Genomic DNA, 20,262 nt, shown 5'->3' on the forward strand with positions numbered 1-20,262 from the left:
TTACAGTATTATTTTATAATATTGTTCTCACTGTACGCATTATACTTTGCAGTCTGCATTACGATTGTAGCAGTTCACTTTACTTGCATGAGAAAGAAGACTGTTCAATAAAACCTTTTATTGAAAACACCCGTCTCTCTATTTCTCTGCACCTCTGTAGAAACAAAGTATGCACGAGTGACTGAGTGAAATACTTATCTATTGTTTCCACGAATCTAGACATGCATTTCTTATTCTTGGAAAACAAAGTTGTCATGATTATGCGGTTGTCAGAAACGAATCCCTTCTTGTAAATTAGAGAAAGTTTCTAGTGACCTCTGAGCTAGCTGCCATTCACTATTAAGTTTAATATATTCAATAGAGACCTAGTCAACCTCAGTCCTACGTCTAATCTGTAGGATATATTATTCCAATGTGCAGAGCCTATTGGGAATATAGTAACTACACTACACCATGACACTGTGGTTACCTGCCAGGGAGAGTGCTGGCATATACCCTCCCAGGCAGGGGACTACACTTTACTCCAGCCAGGTGGGAGCAGATGAAAATTGCTGCCCCCGCCTGGGCAGGAGCAAAGGAAAGATGCTGGCTTCCACCAGCACCCAGTATGGTGCTGGCTGGGGAGCCCTGGGGCTCCCCCGGCAACCCCCAATGTAGTAGTTTGTGGGTGCCCCGGGTGGGCACTCAGGCACATTACTGAGGCCCCGGGAGAGGAGGTGACCGGGCCACTAAGGCTTGGGGAGGGGTGGGGAACTTGGTGCCTCACCTTATTTATATAACAAAAATCAACGTTCCTGGGAGAAGGGGTCCCTGTGGTCTTTAGGGTCTTCAGTAGGGAGGCACATGCCCCTCCCCTTAATAAAATACTATACAGCCCCATGAGATGGTTCAGGGAGGGGGACTACGTGACCCCTCCCCTTAATTAACAATAAATGGTTCTGTAGGACAGGGGCCTCTGGAGCCAAGTGTCCCCCTTCCCTTAATCCCCCCCAAAAAATATGAGTGTGCCGGGTGAACACTGGGACAACCCACATAAATTATTTTTAAAAAGTGAATAATAAATAAGTGTCAAGAGCCCCTCATTTATTATTCACTGCCCTAGGGCACTAAATATATTTCATTTGTTTTATTTTTTTTCATTCTTTACAGTTTTGTATAGCGCGAACATGACCCTAAAGGGTATCAGAGCGTTTTACATCTATGCAGGTGAGCAAACCGGTAAATCAGAACAGCAATAAACCATGTATCAATCACAATAAAAGAACTGGGGTTGTGGGAAGTAGGCTGGAATGATGAGCTACTGGGAGCCTTTCCAAACTTTAAAAAAAAAAGTTGAGGGAGTAGTATGCAGGCCATAGTACACAATAAATTAGATCATAACAATAGTTCCAGATGAGTTTGTACCCAGGCTGGGTAAAGTACTCCTTCTAGTACACTAGAGATATCAACAGATTAGGCATAGTGTCAGGCAGAGACTTATCTGTATCGGAGAGTCAAGATAATGGGAGCTAGTGCAAGAATTTGTTAATCAATAGCATTTTCTATTGAATGATACAGCTGAATGATTGATTCTGATTTCCAAAGGTAGGGAATTCCAAATTTTAAGCGCAATACCAGGGAAGGGACGATTGTACGTTTTTTTTCTCCTAAATTTCTGTGGATTCAGTAGTAACGATGAGGCACTCTGGAGGTTCTAGAACCACCCGACAACTCCAGTTTTTGTGCAATGTATTTCGGGGTGTTGAAGTGAATGGCTTAGTGTGTTAAGTAGGCGATTTTTAGATGGATTCTAGCCTCGTAGGGGAGCCAGTTTAGAGATTTCAAATTGGGTGTGATGTGGGTATTGCGTTAAGATCCCGCAACAAGCTTAACAGCTGCGTTAAGGAGGATTTTCATAGTCCAGTCTGGAAATCATTACGGCTTGGACAACTGTTTTGAAGTCATCTGCAGGGAGGAAGGTTTTGATTTTCCTCAGGATGCTCATTTGAAAATTAGCTCCTTTGGTGGCAGAGCAGTGTCATGTTAAGGTTCTGATCAAGTGTGATTCCCAGAGATTTTGTGGAATCTATTACATGGGGAACGCAATTGAGGGCAGTTAATTGTTTCAACCAGTCATCAATGTCTGAGATTAAAAGGAATTTGGTTTGAGGGTGTTTAGTTTGAGATGGCTGCTGGTTAGCCAATTTTGAGTTACTTTGTAGAGTTGCGTTGAGGGATCTAATATCCTCCAAGGAGAAGATTTTCATGTAAAATTGGGTGTTGTCGGCGTATATGTGGTAGATGATGCTTGTAGCTTTCAAGATTTCGGTTAACGGTTCTATGAGAGTGGATGAGAGAGAGGAACCCTTCGGTACCCCTAATGAGACCGGTGTGGAGTTGGACAGAGCGTGGTTTATCTTTATTCTTTGGGATCTATTGTGGAGGAGGGAGGCTAACCAACCTAGGGCGGGACCAGAGAGCCCCATCCTGTTTTCAAGTAAACCAAGGAGGGTGTCATGTTTGACCGTATCAAATACTGTGAAGAAGTCGAGGAGGATTAGCAGATAAGATTCATTTTGATCAAGCATTTGTAAGGCGTCATCAACTATGTGCTTGATGGCCAATTCAGTGCTGTGTCCCTGATGATATCCAGATTGATATTGGTTCAGGAGTTGAAAATTCTCAATGTGCTTGCAAAGTTGAATATGGACACATTTCTCAATGAGCTTAGAAAGACTCGGTGGCAGGAGATGGAACGGAAGTTATTTAGATCTTTGTTGTCCGCCGTTAGTTTTTTAAGAATGGGGGTAACTTGTCCTGACTTGAAGCATTCAGGTATGGTGCCTTGACGTAGCAATGCGTTTACTATTTTGGTCCAAAGTAGGAGCAGTCAGATCTTAATATCATTGAAGAGATTTGAGGTTAGTGGTTTGAGAATTTTAGAGTAGACCGTATGTTTAATATGGTAGCTTCATCATAGGTTTAGAATGTGCACCATAAGGCATTGTTTATGGAAGGAGTACGTTGGACGCTCAGGCCAAACGGATGGGTGGGGGTTGCTGAGTGCAGGAGCTGGAAGGCGATCCAATGCCACCCGTAAGTCATTTTCAATCTTCTTTGTCTTCCGCAGGAAGAAGGTGGAAAGTTCTTCAGTTAGGCTGCAGATTATACCCCGGCAGAGGGATGGGTTGCATGTTGGATTGCAATTTGATGATTACAAACTGTTTTTTTGTTGGTTTCAGGCATCATTTAGCTGTTTCCCAAAGAAGTCCGCTTTGGAGCTATGTATGCTTTGTTGTAAATGCTTCATAAAGATCTCGGGTGTTTGAGGCGATCGAGAGAGGGAGAGAGTCTACATGACCGTTCAGCCAATAGTAGATTGTGTCATTCGGCATTTAGGCTACCATTGAACCAGGGTTTGGGGGCTTTGGTTGACTTTCTTTTAAGTTGGAGGAGTGCCATAGCATCAAGGATGGTTGTTATTTAGTCATTGTAATGATCAGTAAGGACCTGGATATCTGACATGTCCCCAGCAAGGGGAAGAAAGCACCTGCTGCTAGATGACAGATCATTTGGGTTAATGTTACTAGTGCTTCTCATCCAATGTCTGTTTTTTTGTAATTTGCATCTTTTTTGAAGGCAGCAATTCTGTGATGAAGAAAGTTTTGCGGTCCAGTCACATGGAGTGATAGATTGCAGTTTATTGTAGCTGGCCTCAGAGATGACTAGATCCAAGGTCGCTTCAAGGTTGTGGGTAGGGCTGTCGCAGATTTGTATAAGGTTGAGGTCAGCAAGGAAGGTTTTAAAGCTGATCACTGCTTGGTAATTTGGGTCATTCACGTGGAGATTGAAGTCACCATGGAAGATTTAGGGCAGTGTAGACCAGTGTTAGTTGTGATGGTTTCCATAATATGTTCAATGAATGGGAGGTTATCTCCTGGAGGGTGATAAAAAGCATGTAGTTTGCAACTAGTTCTATCTTTAGTCCAGATTTCAATTCCAAGGTATTCACACTATGTGAGAGAGACAATTGGTGCTTCCTTAACCACAAGAGTGTTGTGGTAAATACAAGCTATACCACCACCAGGTCTAAACGGTCTATCTAATCTTATGATGTCGTAGCTGGGTTGTACTATCATGTCGAGAATTAGAGTGGAGGAGTCATTTAACCAAGTTTCTGTCAGGATTATGAGGTGCAGATTGTGAGAAAAGAAGAGGTCCGCAATATCCGCCAAATGTTTAGATGCCGATTTGCTTTGAGTAGCATACATTTCAGGTGGGGTGTAATGTCAGCGGAGAGAGACTGGGTGATGGGAATGTGCTTGAGGTTGGAGTTGTTAACTGATCTTGGATTGAGTCTGTGTTCTCTGTGTAGATTAATCTGAATTATTTGGGTTTGGCCCAAGTTGTCTGGTGTTTTGTAGTGTATAGAATTGTAGGTGAGCAGGAGAGTAAGGATTTCAATGCTTGATTTTGAGTTTTTCAATCTGAAGGGCATTAGGGTGGGGAATAGTTCTCCAGGTGAACTGGGGTGACGATTCAGTAGCTGATAACCCATTGGAAACGGGGGGTGAGATCTGTCTCGCCTGCTTATTGTAAGTATGTGAAAGTGAATGTCTATTCTTAAACAGAACTTTAGTGGGACAGCAATAATTTGCTACTTTGGTAGTAATGGTAATAAGGCTATGTATGTCTCCATTAAGATGATGAAGCTCCACAGAGAACTCACTCAGTTTGGAATCAAGATTGGTGTGGGAGCAGGTAGTTGAGATGTGAGGTAAGGGGCCAGGAGAGAGGGTGCTCCAAGGTATAGTGTTAGGGAGTGCCTGAGTAGGGGGAGCCAGGGGAAGAGAGGGGGGGTGGAGCTGGAACTCTGAGGTGTAGGGGTGTGAGGCTCAAGAACTCATTGATGGGAGGTGGTGAGGAGAGGGGCCAATATTATGGGTCTTGGAAGGGGGTTCTGAGTTGGCGAGAGGCATGGGTTGATCACAGGTGAGCGTCCCAGATGCATAGGAATGAAGAAGAGTTCTCCCAGTTAGTTTAAGGTCCAGAGGGGGGAGACAAAAGTGAACTAAGCATAAGGGGTACCTCTAAAAGGACCTATATTGCTTTTACCAAAGGAATATATCCAAAAAACATTTACATGTGAAGGATGCTAAAGACAGAAGCCAAGACATATAGATATTACTAAAACATATTTTTATTTATCTTTTTTTTATTTAGATTTTGATTTAAGCTATTACTTTATGGAGATTTGTGCATCTGTACATTTTATTTTGTCACATAGCATCACTGACAGAAATTCATAAACATTCATTATACATTTTGAGGATTTCAAACAGTGCAATTGAATAAAGTGCAATTAGGAAAAAGTTGTGCCCCTAACAATGCAATATCTTACTAACATGCATACACTCTCACATACCAGTCATACCTCTACATTCATTTAAAAATACATGACAACATATAAACAGAACTAAACAATATAAGACAGTAACCCGAAGGTACAGTTGGTGGTTCACTGTTGGAACATAGATTTGAGAATTCCACCAATTAATCATTGATCTGTGTGTTGTTGACCAATCTTTGATTCATTGTCCAGATCTTTTTTGGATGTACGGCCTACGTACGTTTTGGTGATAGTGTGTTATTAAATCACCTTCCTCAGGGCCAGAGAAATTAAACAAGAAAAACAAACTAACATATATACTCGATCTATATATAAAAATTAAAAAGGCTGGGGCAGTGCAATGTTTTTCTTTTTTCTGCAAGTAAAAGAGACATTTGTAAACATATGATCATTCTATAAGCTTTTGCATAGACAAATATATAACTTTTAACATTTTGTAAACTAGCATCCTATACATACAATGGTCAAGTAGATCGCTATTTTGTAATCTAACTAATTTACACAGACTGCTATAATATAGCATCTATAACGATGTGGGCGAAGACATAGGAAATAAGGAGGCAGAGTAGAGGGTTAACCAAAGAGGTTAAAGCATGAAAACACCCAGTGAGGTCATACTGATCTGATAAGGAATGATAGTGATTAGGACAGTCCAGCATCAAGAGTCTCTTTCCAAAGATGATAGATATGGCCAAAAAGATGTAGATACAAAAAAGCGTTACCTATTTTTAGTCACATATGTACAGATGACATGTACATATACAAAGGCGGAGGTTATATTACCCTCTAACTGCTACAGGTAGAATAATGTCTGGAAAAAATAATAAGACTAATGAAGTGATGTGTAGCAGAAGAGGGGACCTATGGAGATTATTCTCGAGAGTATTACCTGCTAGTACATATGTGACTAGAAATAGGTAACCCTTTTTTGTATCTACATCTTTTTGACCATATCTATCATCTTTGGAAAGAGACTCTTGATGCTGGACTGTCCTATGTCTTCGCCCACATCGTTCTAGATGCTATATTATAGCAGTCTGTGTAAATTAGTTAGATTACAAAATAGCGATCTACTTGACCATTGTATGTATAGGATGCTAGTTTACAAAATGTTAAAAGTTATATATTTGTCTATGCAAAAGCTTATAGAATGATCATATGTTTACAAATGTCTCTTTTACTTGCAGAAAAAAGAAAAACATTGCACTGCCCCTGCCTTTTTAATTTTTATATATAGATCGAGTATATATGTTAGTTTGTTTTTCTTGTTTAATTTCTCTGGCCCTGAGGAAGGTGATTTAATAACACACTATCACCAAAACGTACGTAGGCCGTACATCCAAAAAAGATCTGGACAATGAATCAAAGATTGGTCAACAACACACAGATCAATGATTAATTGGTGGAATTCTCAAATCTATGTTCCAACAGTGAACCACCAACTGTACCTTCGGGTTACTGTCTTATATTGTTTAGTTCTGTTTATATGTTGTCATGTATTTTTAAATGAATGTAGAGGTATGACTGGTATGTGAGAGTGTATGCATGTTAGTAAGATATTGCATTGTTAGGGGCACCACTTTTTCCTAATTGCACTTTATTCAATTGCACTGTTTGAAATCCTCAAAATGTATAATGAATGTTTATGAATTTCTGTCAGTGATGCTATGTGACAAAATAAAATGTACAGATGCACAAATCTCCATAAAGTAATAGCTTAAATCAAAATCTAAATAAAAAAAGATAAATAAAAATATGTTTTAGTAATATCTATATGTCTTGGCTTCTGTCTTTAGCATCCTTCACATGTAAATGTTTTTTGGATATCTTCCTTTGGTAAAAGCAATATAGGTCCTTTTAGAGGTACCCCTTATGCCGAGCGTCCCAGATGCGTCAGTGGTGATAGTGGGTGAGTAGTCAGCGGTCCTGGGCCCAGATGAGTTGTAGGTGTTGGTGATCATGCCAGGCATGACAAAGGCCGATGTTCTAGATGTGTGGAGGAGGCTTGGAATATTCTGAGAGTGGGTGTAGGTAGAATCTGGTTCCAGGGGTAGAGGTGTATGAGAGTTATTGGTTAAGCTGACCAGGAGGAATGTTGGTGATTGGGAAAGGGGTGTGGCAGAGTAAGGGGTGGGGAGAGAGGAGGCAGCTAAATGTGGTGTTATAGGGACGTCTGAAGGGGTAGCCTGAGAATGAGTCGGGCAGTATTCTTGCTTTGTCACAGAGATTCGGATACAATATATTTATTCTTGTGGTGCCCCTAACAGTGGCAGGGCACCACCATGGAGTTTTTTTTAATGTTGTGGGGGGCTGCAAGGAGTTAGCAGCCCTCACAGCAATATTAAAATAAACAGAAATTCTCCGGTTATTAAAACCATGATCCCAGGAGAACTTACCCTTTTATTTTTTTTAAAGTACTTCTAGCTGAAGCTCTGAGTTCTCCAGCTTTTATTTGAAAAAACAATGTCTTTGAGTCTTTTTCACCCCACAATATGCAATAATATAAACTATGTTAAAAGAAACTCATACTTTTTTATTTAAAACTTTATCAAACAGTTTTATAATAATCACTATTATTAAAAATTGCATTGTATGAGTTACTGAAATGTACACTAGGTTACAAATATTAGTGATGTTTGGAAAAAGAGGATAATAGGCTCACTTTTTATATTTTGATGTTATGACTCTGACAAAGTCAGTAAGTAAGGTGTGAGGTTGGCTTTACATTTGGTAATAAAATATTACATTACATTAAAAAACCCTAGAAATTCACTTATCTCAAGTAGCTATGACTTGTGCCCTAAAGTAACAACACACACCCTGGTCATTTTAATTACACCACATCACTCATGTCGTTCTATGACATTGTATTTGTGAAATCTTCATTTAGGTCCGCATGCACCAGCGGTTTTTCCGGTTACAAAGGCTTTAAATCAGCCTGAGGCGACCACAAACCTTTTCACAATGTACCTGAACCCTTTTTACCGGCTAGAAGAACTAAGAGGGTTGTTGTGGCCATTTCGGAATTGCACACAGCATGGGGTGTGAAACAGGAATTCTTCTTCTCTTTGCGAGTTGCACAGGAATGTATTATTGGTTTGTGACATCAGCTGCCATTGCAAACCATTGAAAAGTTACTACCTCTCATGTTGGGGTAGTAACTGATTTGCAAAGGGGAAGCTGTCCCAACCAGACAGCTAACCTTTGGGAATGGTTTTGGAAGACCTTGAGCAGGCAGAGTACCATGGGACCACTGCCTACTCATCCCAATGTGTTGAAACCTTTTTTTAAAGCACCTTCTATACCTGGATGCTTAAAAAAAAATCCCTTTCACAAAGCAAGTGCAGGTATGGTGGTAGGCTGTTCCTTGCAGACCACCACTCATTCCTTTGTAGTCATTGACATGAGGTCGAAAAATATGACCTGCCTAGTTAATATTTTTTAGGCAAGTGATTTTGAGACTGAATGGTCAAGTTGGGTTGTTAACACTTTGTAGAGATCTTATAGCAAATTAGGTCCTCGTTTGCAAACCAATCGATGTGCACATACCTGCTTAGCGAACAGGGATTTCTTAACTTTTTACAAGCAGCAAGTTGTATTCTGGAATGTGTTAACTTATAGCACTCTAAGTATGGACTTAGAAATGTCAGTATGCAAAGTATTGATGGTTAAGAGGTCAGGAATGACTGAAGGTGTTTGAAATTCCTTAGGGGGCACTATACATAATTTGAGGAAAATAATTTGTCTCTCACTAGAGTTCACTGGTCAAAAAGTAACTTCACCCACCGCTATGTATGTGATTGCCGATTTTCCCAATAAAACACATACTTTCTGTTTATATATTTTGAATTATATAATGTAAGTTTAACTACGCAGTGAGAGTAGTGTCGTACTACGGTTGTAAATTACATGCATTTAGCATATAAAACATGGAAATATTATACTGTTCAGTATGAATTATTTAATATCCATTGTTATTTTCTCGTATCTGGCTGATAACTTACAAGAACTTTCAGCCTTTTCAGTGTTTTAAATATCACCTTTCCCAATGTGGACTATTTACTTCGATTAAGCTGTTCATAAATTGTGCATTTTTTTTATTTCTTGCAGCGCCCCCTCGAGTGACCTAACTCAAGAACAGACTTCGCCAAGGTAATAGCTTTCTAATTTGCTTGAGTAGAATAGCACTGAATAGCATTCAACTGTGATACTCCTCATTGCTAGGTCTTTAAAATACCAGAAGCAATTTCACAAACACCAGGCATCATATTACATAAATTATAAAGTAGCGTAGAAAACACAGCACACCTTATTTCCTACTATTTTGCTCCGTATGTAAAAAGGGACTGTATCGACTTATATTTGCACAATTGCTAACTTGTGAAAAATTATTTCACTTTGTTTCTGTCTTTACATACTAAGAAGTAGAACTAAAACCTTCTTTATAAATATGAAAGATTAGACTATGTCTTAAGTTAAACCTATGTGTTCCAATTTAATTAAGTAGTAAAAACAGTACAAATTCACTTTGCTTAAATTATATTATAGTTTGTTCAAAAATCTAGAACATGCATAAAACGATTTACAATACTCTATTAAATGAGTTTAGCGTTTGTTCTACATTCCATTTTCCCATTTGTATCATAGGGAAAACATTATTTAGTCAAATGGACTAGTGCAAAATGTGTGTGGTTCATTCTGTGTTATAGTTTAATCAACTTTAGTCAATATATATATATATATATATATATATATATATATATATATATATATATATACACAATTAGTAATATAAATGCAGAAGCTGTTTAGTCGAAGTACAAACACATAACATCTTTAAGCATACTTCAAGTAAACCTACCCAACATCTGCTTGTCTGTTTCCACCTCTCTGCTGCAGCCTCACTCCCTATGGATCAGTCCACTTCTCTGGGTGGGGTCAGTCCAGTTTTCTTTGCCATGTGCACAGGACTAGTGATGATACTGACTAGGAATAGGAGTAAACCAAAGAGTTTGATCACGTTTGACACAGAAATTCAAGGCCACATACTTCCAAGTGTTAAAAGTAGTACACCACTGCTTCCAACCCCATCCTGTGGCCACATCCGCAAGTAGGAAATTAGGAAAATGGCATTTCCTGATCTATTTCAGCCAGCAGCCTTGTTAATTTCGGACTGGCTGAGGTGTACAGGAATGGGACGGGGGCAACTAGGAAGAGGACAAGAAGCAGAGTTGATCTACAATGAGTTATTAGCCAGTGAAGCCAACCACCATTGACTGCATAGACGTCTGCACTAAAAGCCAGACAATGTGAGGTAACAAACCTCTCCCAGAAGGATGCTCCATAGATAATGACCTATTTCCTCTATGCATAGTGATGACCTGAATTATGGCCAGAATAGGAAATGACAAATGTGGTACAGAATAGAAAGCATTGACGTGAGTACTTAAATTACATGTTTCTGAACCAAATATGTGTAAAGTATTCCTTTCAAAATGTTCTTATTTTTGTTCAAATACTGTTAATATATTAATGATTTTATATCGTTAAATTGCTTACAGTACATTGTCTCAGGACCTCAATGGAGAACAGTCATCACCTCAGTAAGTTATTTAGCCATTGTTGTTTCTTACTGAAATCCAAATAGGAATATTACTGCATTGTTGATTGTGATCCTTAAACTCACGGAGAACCATTATCACAAAAATGACAAAACAAATAAGATGGTTTTGTTTATCATAACTTTCAAAAAGAGAAACTACACGTTGCATGCTTCTGAGTTGTATTGCATTATATTTTGTGATAAGTGATTTGAATCACTTTCTGTGCAGAACACTGTTTGGAAAATCCATTATGAGTTTGACATTGCATTGTTATAGAATAATTGACAGATGATTTTTTGTACCATATGAAATTTGATAAGGTGATATGAACAATAGTAGCCCTAGTGCAACGACTAGGATATGTAAAACCAATTAAAGAATTACTTTGTTTCAGAGTTGCCCGCAAATTTTGGCAGGCAGGGCGGGCCACGCACACACACACACACTCACTTACACTCATGCATTTACAAACACCCCACCCCCACACACACACACACACACACACACACATTCACAACAAATTCACACGTTTATACATCCACGCACACATGCACCAAACCTTCAGAAACCTAAAACGTACCTGTCCTGCAGATCCGGGAGAAGAAAGCATCGGCAGTCCCAGGATGGTTGGGATGAGGAAAGGCAGCAGTTCCTCACTCGTCACAGAGTGGAATGGGTTCAGTGAGACTTGCTGACTCCACCCCACTCTGTGACTAAGTGTCACTGATAGACACTTGGCCCTGGGCATTTCAGGGCTTAAAACTGAAGCGACCAGGTCTGAGGCAATTGGTTATGCTCCCGCTCTTCACAAAGAGGATGGTCAATCTGGGAATTCCTCAGCACTCCAAAAGCACACAGGGAAATTAACATTTAAGCCTTCACCAAGGCCAATGAGAGTCAACCTGCTCTCCTGACAACCGCAAAGGGGGTCAATGCAGCTCCAACTACCAGAGGGGATAATAAAGACCTACTGTCTACGTTCATAAAGGAGATGAACCTGGTACTGCAGGATTTTGTGAAACCGCTTGTGGAACTGGACCATGTAGTCTAACAGTTAAATCTGAGAGTGGACAACCTCAAATAGTTGAAAAGCTCATGAGCGCGATGAGCGCCGGGGTTCGAGTGGATGAATTATAGAAGAAGTGCCAATGACTAACAGAAAAAATTGATAACTATGAAAAACTCTTGTGCTGCAACAATATTCACATCAGAGGGATTCTAGACTCAATCCAGCCTCAAGATCTACCCCAGTACATTGAGATGGATTTGGATCTCACTTGGCATGCCAGGAGGACCACAAAGTGTTTAGTTCATTTCAACCCTGTTGGACTTGGCCCTCTATGCAGGGTCACCCCAAACCTTTTGCCTTAAACCTCCACTTTTTCCTGATATTTGTTTTTGTTGGCTCTAGGACTGTGTGCACTTTACCACTGCTAACCTGTGCTAAAGTGCTTGTGCTTTCTCCTTCGAACAAGGTAAAACTGGTTTACACCTGAATGGCATATTTATCTATTTATAAGTTCTTTGTAGAGGAGTATACCATATATCCAAGCCTGTAAATTAAAAATTTATGTGCCAGCAACTTAGGTACCCCCTTATAACATGACCCAGGTCTGCCATTGCAGCACCAATGCAGTTTTAAACTTCCAATTCGACTTGGTAATATAACACCCTTGCCAAGCATTAAACTCCCCATTTATGGCACATATATCACTGCGAAGTTAGGCTCTAGCTAACCCATACGACAGGGTGCATCGTAATTAAAAGGTTGGACATGTACTTTCACATTTTGCATGTCCTGGTAGTGAAAAGCTCCTACATTCTTTTTTCACTACTGTGAGGCCAACCTCTCCCATAGGATAGCTTTGGGTTGCCTTATTACATTTAATAAGTACTACATTTTGATTGGGAACAGGTAAATATTTTGTGTTTGGTGTTTGAGGAATTGTAATTTAAATCCTTCTTTAATGGTAATGTCAGATTTTAAATTACAATTTTAAAAATGCCACTTTTAGAAAGTTGGAATTGTCCTGTCCCTTTGGTACCTGCAGCTTGCTCTTTGGTCAGGTGACTGAGTGTAGCTGGCAGCTGGACTTTGTTTATTCCTCCCAGACAGCCACATAATAGATTAGGATTGCCTGGTTGGGCCATCAACTGGCAGGATGGGGTCTGGGTGGAGCGGGCACAGTCTAACTTGCAACGAATAGGCTGTGCCCTGCCTTCACACAAAGAATCTATCCCCCCTACGTTCATGCAGCTAGCAGGGAGCCAGGTCAAGGGAATCGGGAAACATCAAGCACTTCAAAGGTAATTCTGTAGAATCTTCTCCTACATCAAAGAAGGCACCTGGTATAAAAATAACACCTTTCAGACGCACTCTTCAATCCACTTTCTGGACATGCGTAAAGAGGACTGCCTGCTGCTGTGGCCTTCTATGTACTCAACAAGTCTGCTTTGATGCACCTGGAAGGACTGCTTTGATGCACCTGGAAGGACTGCTTTGATGCACCTGGAAGGACTGCTTTGATGCTGGAAGTCTGCCTTGAGTCTCTGAGGCCTGCCCTCCTGCTTGAGCCCTGTTCCACTGCTGTACCCAGGACTACCAGAGAGACTTCAAGGCCAGTTGGCTAGCCTACGGATCAGAGTCTCGGGGACAGAACAGATTCCAACCATCTTGAACGAGCACCTCGATCCTGCCTGAGCAAGTCCTAACCAGCCAATTGGAGCCCCTCTAGTTCTAGACCCCTTGTGATGGGTTACAGGTGCCCAGATTGCAAAATAGCCGAAACTTAGGACTTAGAACATTTTTGGCTAAAAACTGCTCTGAGACCAGAGAGGAGACTGGGACCAACTTGCCTGTCTATCCACCCAGCTCCTCCTACGTTCTTCTCCGCAGTAGCAAATCCTGTTCAGCTGTTGTTCGCTAAATTGGATATCTGGACTAGTGGAACTCCTGTCGGCTACAGCCTCGTCTCTTTGTGGAGTTTTTAGACTTCTAAAAAAGATACTAAGTTCGAATGTGGACATTTTCACTGAGAATTCACCCAGCAGCTCCCGGATGACAAAGCTTCCTCCTCGTACAGTGCTTGCAGCCTTGCCCCACTGAACTTTATCTTCTTAGACCACTTTTTCTCCAAATTGCTTTTAATTCCGAAGGTAAGCGGTGATCGGGCCACTCTTTGTATCCGCTTCGCGATCCATTGCAGTTGCTCATATATAAATTCACTGAAAAAACCATAGGTTTCAGGCCTTATATAGTTAGGAATTCGCTTTTAAAAAAACCTTTGAAATTCACTCAAAAAACTTTAATTTTTAGGGGTGTTCTAGTTAGCTGGACATTTCACTCATACAAAACCATTGAAATTGCTCCTATATAGTTAGTTGTACTAACTATATTTCGTGCACCCGCAATACACTGCTGATGATGTCACATATTAGATCATTCATGACATGATCAGTGACATCACTGATGACATCTCAAATGACATCACTGATGACATCACTGATGACATCATCCAGTGAATGTGGTTTGCTTCGTTATTTAAATATGCATTATATATATAGCAATTTGCATTGAAGAATGAGTGGATATATAAATAAATATTTGGATGGAGGATTTAGTAGCAGTGTAATTGACTGTTTACTTGACCAATTTATAGTGTCTCACTAAATATAGTGGATAGGGACTACACTGTGTGAATATCTGTATCACTTCGTCAGTTGTTGTGTAAACTGGTTCTACAGTTCGTTACTAGCTATGTGAAAGTCTATATTAGTTATTGATTAGATAACTGAGTATTTGTATGGGAGAGTGAAAGTGTGTGTGGTTCGGTGGGGGGTTTGTGACTGTCCAAAGATGTGTGAATAGTTGATTCAGTAGATATATGAAGTTAAAATTACATGTTCTAACAGTGTGGGTGAGTGAATCTCTTTATGGGTGTGGTGATTAGCAAATCTATTTCTCAATGGTACATGTCCAACAAACTAGAAAAATAAAAGGCAGTGTTGTTGTATATAAATAAGTATACATAAGACTCAATGATTGTGTGAGTGACTGTATGGATAACTATATACTTGTAATAATGATTTTATAATTTACTAAGTATGACTTACTATCTAAATGAATAGATGAAGTGGTGTTTGTATAAGTGTATAGTTAAGTAAATATGTAAGTTTGATCCATTGTTTGCATAAGTGGGTAGGATGACTTCATATGTGAATAGGATGTGTGCTGTTGTTTAATGTCGATATAGTTGTATAAGTATTTTTGATAGTGTTCTATAGTTCATTGATAGCATGTATGAGTGAATCTACAGGTAAGTGATTAGCGATTAGTGGTTAGTGATTTCTATGAATCACTGAGTAGGTTTTTAGATACTTGTATTGCTGTGGCAATGGATTCAAATATGATACTCTGTATTTTACAAAGAGTGATGAAAGATTTTACTAGTGTATGAAAAGGTGTATGTGATTGTCATGTGGATGATCAGTGATGTCATCAGTGATGTCATTTGAGATGTCATCAGTGATGTCACTGACCATGTCATGAATGATCTAATTTGTGACATCATCAGCAGTGCATTGCGGGTGCGCGAAATATAGTTAGTACAACTAACTATATAGGAGCAATTTCAATGGTTTTGTATGAGTGAAATGTCCAGCTAACTATAACACCCCTAAAACTTATAGTTTTTGAGTGAATTTCAGAGGTTTTCTAAAAGCTAATTCCTAACTATATAATGCCTGAAACCTATGGTTTTTTCAGTGAATTTGCAAGTTTTTTTTAATGCTAATTGGAGAAGTGTGGCTCAATGATTAGAGCGGCAGACCCTGATGCAGAGGTCTAGCCCGGGACCAGGGTTCAATTCCCCGCCTCGGCGGGTCTTGGGCTCAAAAATTCCACGGACCTGATAATTCTCGCCTCTGTGCCTATTCCAATCATGGAGTCCCACTCTGCAACTCTAGGCAATAGCTTGCTTAATCTCCACAACGGCCCCCACAACGCTAAGGATGCCTGGCCTCCACCTTGGGGGTGCCCAGGAGTGGATGCCTCACAGGGAAAGCCAGGATGGGTTCCACAGCGGTATTCGTACAAGCGCCTTGAGACCCTTGCAGGTGAGTAGTGCGCTATACAAGTATCAATTTACATTTACAATTCCTAACTATATAAGGCCTGAAACCTATGGTTTTTTAAATGAATTTCCAAGGTTTTTTAAATGTTAATTCCCAACTATATAAGGTCTGAAACCTATGTTTTTTTCAGTGAATTTCAAAGGTTTTTTATATGCTAATTCCTAACTATATAAGGCCTGAAACCTATGTTTTTTAAAGTGAATTTCCAAGGTTTTTTAAATGCTAATTCCTAACTATATAAGGCCTGAAACCTATAGTTTTTTCAGGGAATTCGCAAGATTTTTTAAATGCTAATTCTATTAGCGGATAACGTTTAAATATGTTAATATCCTTGTGAACCACCTGAGCAGCCCTAGGGGGTCAGGTTGTTTCTACCCTGCCCCCTTTTGCATTCTACACGTTTGTTTTTCTGCTTCTTTTGTGCCTCGGTCTACCTAGCACAAGATGAATGCCAACATTTCCTGGTTAGAAGTGTTGACAGCCAATGATCATGCTGCTTTCCTGCAAAAGGCATGCTGATTGGCTGCCACTGTCTGTAAACACTCCAAACCAGGAAGTGTTGGCAGCCATCTTGTGCCTCGGTAGAACCAAAATATTTACAACAAGGGGTGGTGAGGGACAGAGTCTCTGAATTAAGCAGAAAGCTCTCACCCAGTCAAGAGATCCGGGCTAGATCCAACACCGTTTTTTAGCTCACTGCACCATCCCAGTTTCAGAACCTGGCTGTATGCAAATTAGTCTGTTCCTGTCCCAGTGCATGATGGGAACAGGGCAAACCAAACTACAAAAGCCAATTCTTACACTGGGAAGGAAACAAGTTCCCGGGGACCGGTTTCTGGCATTACAGCCGTCTTCGGCCCGGTTTGCTTGAATCCTGATGGTGCAATGAGCAAGGGACTCATGTCTGAGTATACCCTTCCACGCTTAGGGTGGACAAAAATATTTACAACAAGGGGTGGTGAGGGACAGAGTCTCTGAATTAAGCAGAAAGCTCTCACCCAGTCAAGAGATCCGGGCTAGATCCAACACCGTTTTTTAGCTCACTGCACCATCCCAGTTTCAGAACCTGGCTGTATGCAAATTAGTCTGTTCCTGTCCCAGTGCATGATGGGAACAGGGCAAACCAAACTACAAAAGCCAATTCTTACACTGGGAAGGAAACAAGCTCCCGGGGACCGGTTTCTGGCATTACAGCCGTCTTCGGCCCGGTTTCCTTTTCTGAATCGGTAGAACCAAGGCACAAGAAAGCAGTGAAACAAAGGTGCAAAACACGCAAAGGGCGCAGGGTAGAAGCACCCTGACCACCTAGGTCTGCTCAGGGTGCCCAAAAATATATATTTTTTTGTTTTTTCCCCATGGTACGCTCAGGGTACGCGTACATGGCATCGCACCCAGCGCGTACTCCGCGAAATTTTCCAAAAAAAATATTAGCTTTTTTGACCTTCAGGGTCCGCCTAGGCCCCCCTGATAAAACCTTGAGGGTCAGGGGGTCTCTACCCTGACCCCTTTTATAGTTTTCTCCACCCGAGCGCCAATCAGCTATCCGCTCGCGCACTTGCGTGTCGCTCCGGGTGCGCTCCCCGGTACGCGTTCCGGTAAGCGCTGGAAGCGCACATATAGATATATATGTGTTTTTGAACCTAATTTTTGTAAAAACCACTGGAGCAATTTTCACCAAATATAAAAAAGGCACTTCTGCGTACCAGTCCCTACAATTTTGCAAAGTTTGGTGTAATTCCGTTCAGCGGTTCGGGCTGTAGCCTTGTCTATTCGTCCTATGGAAATTAACATGGGGAAAACACGTTTTGGGACTCCCCCTTTTTTTTCTCGGCCCCCGCTTGACGAATCCCCCCAAAACTTCCAGGGAAGGAGCGGAGCGGAGCTGGCCTAAATTTTGGAAAATTACACGCACATTCCTCAACCGGCGCCAAAGTTATTCCCAATAGAAGGTTGCGGATTTCCTATGGTAGCTAGGTCCTAACTATGTATACCTACTGGCTATAGCCAGTTGGATATATATATATATATATATATATATATATATATATATATATATAATATATATATTTTCCAGGGATAATCCGGTATGGCGCAGAGTTTCGAACAGCTGCAAAAACGGACTCGAACCCAAAGATCAGTGCAAATCTGGTGGTTGCGGATTTCCTATGGTAGCTAGGTCCTAACTATGTATACCTACTGGCTATAGCCAGTAGGATATGGATATATATATAATATATATTAGTGTGGCTCACTGGTTAGAGGCGGCAGACCCGAGAGCAGAGGACGGCCCGGGACCAGGGTTCGATTCCCGGCGCGGCAGGTTTCTGGACCAGGGTCAGCGGACTCGATAATTCTCTCGCCTCGGTGCCCACTCTGATCAGCGATCACACTCGGCAACTCTGGGCATTAGCTTGCCTCATCTTCACTAACGGCCCCACCAGACCGCCGGGGATGCCTGGTCTCACCCTGGAGATACCCATTAAGGGACCATCTCTCAGGGAAGCCAGGAAGGGTTTCGCAGCGGTCGAAGCGCCTTGGGACCCTACGGGTAAGTAGTGCGCTATATAAATGCCAATACATACAATACATACATATATATTTTCCAGGGATAATCCGGTATGGCGCAGAGTTTCGAACAGCTGCAAAAACGGACTTGAACCCAAAGATCAGTGCAAATCTGGTGGTTTATTCAGCAAGTGGTGTTCCCATAGTCATCACGACGCGTTTTGCGCTTCACAGAGCGCTTGATCACATGATATATATATATATATATATATATATATATATCTCCTTTTAAGTATACATATCTTCGTTTCCTCGGTAGTCGAAAGGGCCTCCGGTGCCAGCTTATATTATTACCACCGGAAGCAACTTGTTTAAACGTGACAGGAGAGGTTTTCAAAATAGTGTCGTATGTTATCAGAAAATGCGCTGTGCTACTGAAGCACGGTCTTTTACATAACATAGCCTTGCTTATGGGGTCCCCATCATTTTAGGTGCCTCGGCCCTCTACTTGTATGCATTGATGATGCCAGTTGCCAAAGGTTATGCACGGATGCATGTCGGTGAGAGGGGCCAACCGTGCAGACACAGTATAAAGTATGTTACGCACCTCCTAAAAGTCCCATCATAATTTCATATCGCAAAACACCCCCACCACCCTCCAAGGCCTGCTGCTGCTGGATTACAACCCCACGTACAATAAAGGGGCCCAATTACAATCAACAAGATGGGCCTGAGTCCGGCAGCTGCCAGTTTATTTTTATGGTCCTTACTTGGTGAACTACCAAATGCCGGACCGACTCCTTCATATGTGTCCACACGTCACGACGACAGGAACTTGCATTGCTTGTATAGCAGCTTGATAGCTGCTGCCATTGCATTACATCATTTTTCTGTCTGACATACACGGAATGCACTGTTGCTAAAATGGCGCCTAGCTGTACAGTGTGGGAGCACGAAAGTTGAGTCTGCGCAGACTCGATTTCTTGCACTCCTTCCTGCCACACCCTTTCCCAACTCATCACAGGGTGGGGTCCCACCCACAACCTGTCACGAGTTGGGAAAGGGTGTGGTGACAAGCTCGCCACTCCCTGATTGACGTGGATGCTTAGCGATCCCGGGCTTGTATTTAAAACGCCCCGGGGTAACTTTACCTCCACGCCATCAGGGGGCGGAGACTTGGCCTGGATGCTACGTCTTTGCCGAGCTGATGACCTCACAGCTCTCAGGGCTGAGAGGTTGTATGCCTGGCAAATACTTAGACTTTGGGCCCGCCGAGGGGAGCAGTTCAAAGGCTATCTTAGTCATGTGTTCCCATTGCTAGCACTAAGCACAGAAACAACACTGACAATGTCGGTGAGTGGAGGAGACAGTCCTCTTTCCCCGTTCCGGTTCTATAAACTTACAAGGGTTTTATTTTTTAATTAAATACACTTTTGATTTAACATTATAATCAATGTTATTTGCTTTGTTTTTACTGTGGAAGTAAAGGGGGCGTAGCCCAGACGCCCATGCACAAAAACCGCCACTGGTCCAGTCCAAGTCCAGATGCCACTAATCAGCTGGACAGTTGCAGAAAAGGCCCCTTATAGCTTGTTATATCCCTGTAGTTAGAACAGGTCAGCCTTTTGACTT

General features: G+C 41.3%; 1 protein-coding gene across 1 annotated transcript in view; it reads left to right on the forward strand.

The window, feature by feature from the left end:
* The window catches only part of MYZAP (myocardial zonula adherens protein), a 464,263-nt gene that overhangs the window by 423,988 nt on the left and 20,013 nt on the right, over positions 1 to 20,262 (forward strand). The window contains exons 14-15 of the mRNA XM_086958378.1: positions 9,500 to 9,541; positions 10,951 to 10,992. Coding sequence (XP_086814504.1) covers positions 9,500 to 9,541; positions 10,951 to 10,992 — 84 coding nt within the window. The remainder of the gene's footprint in view (positions 1 to 9,499; positions 9,542 to 10,950; positions 10,993 to 20,262) is intronic.

The sequence above is a fragment of the Lissotriton vulgaris genome, chromosome 2_1 (genome assembly GCF_964263255.1).
Source record: "Lissotriton vulgaris chromosome 2_1, aLisVul1.2, whole genome shotgun sequence".
Taxonomy (NCBI): domain Eukaryota; kingdom Metazoa; phylum Chordata; class Amphibia; order Caudata; family Salamandridae; genus Lissotriton; species Lissotriton vulgaris.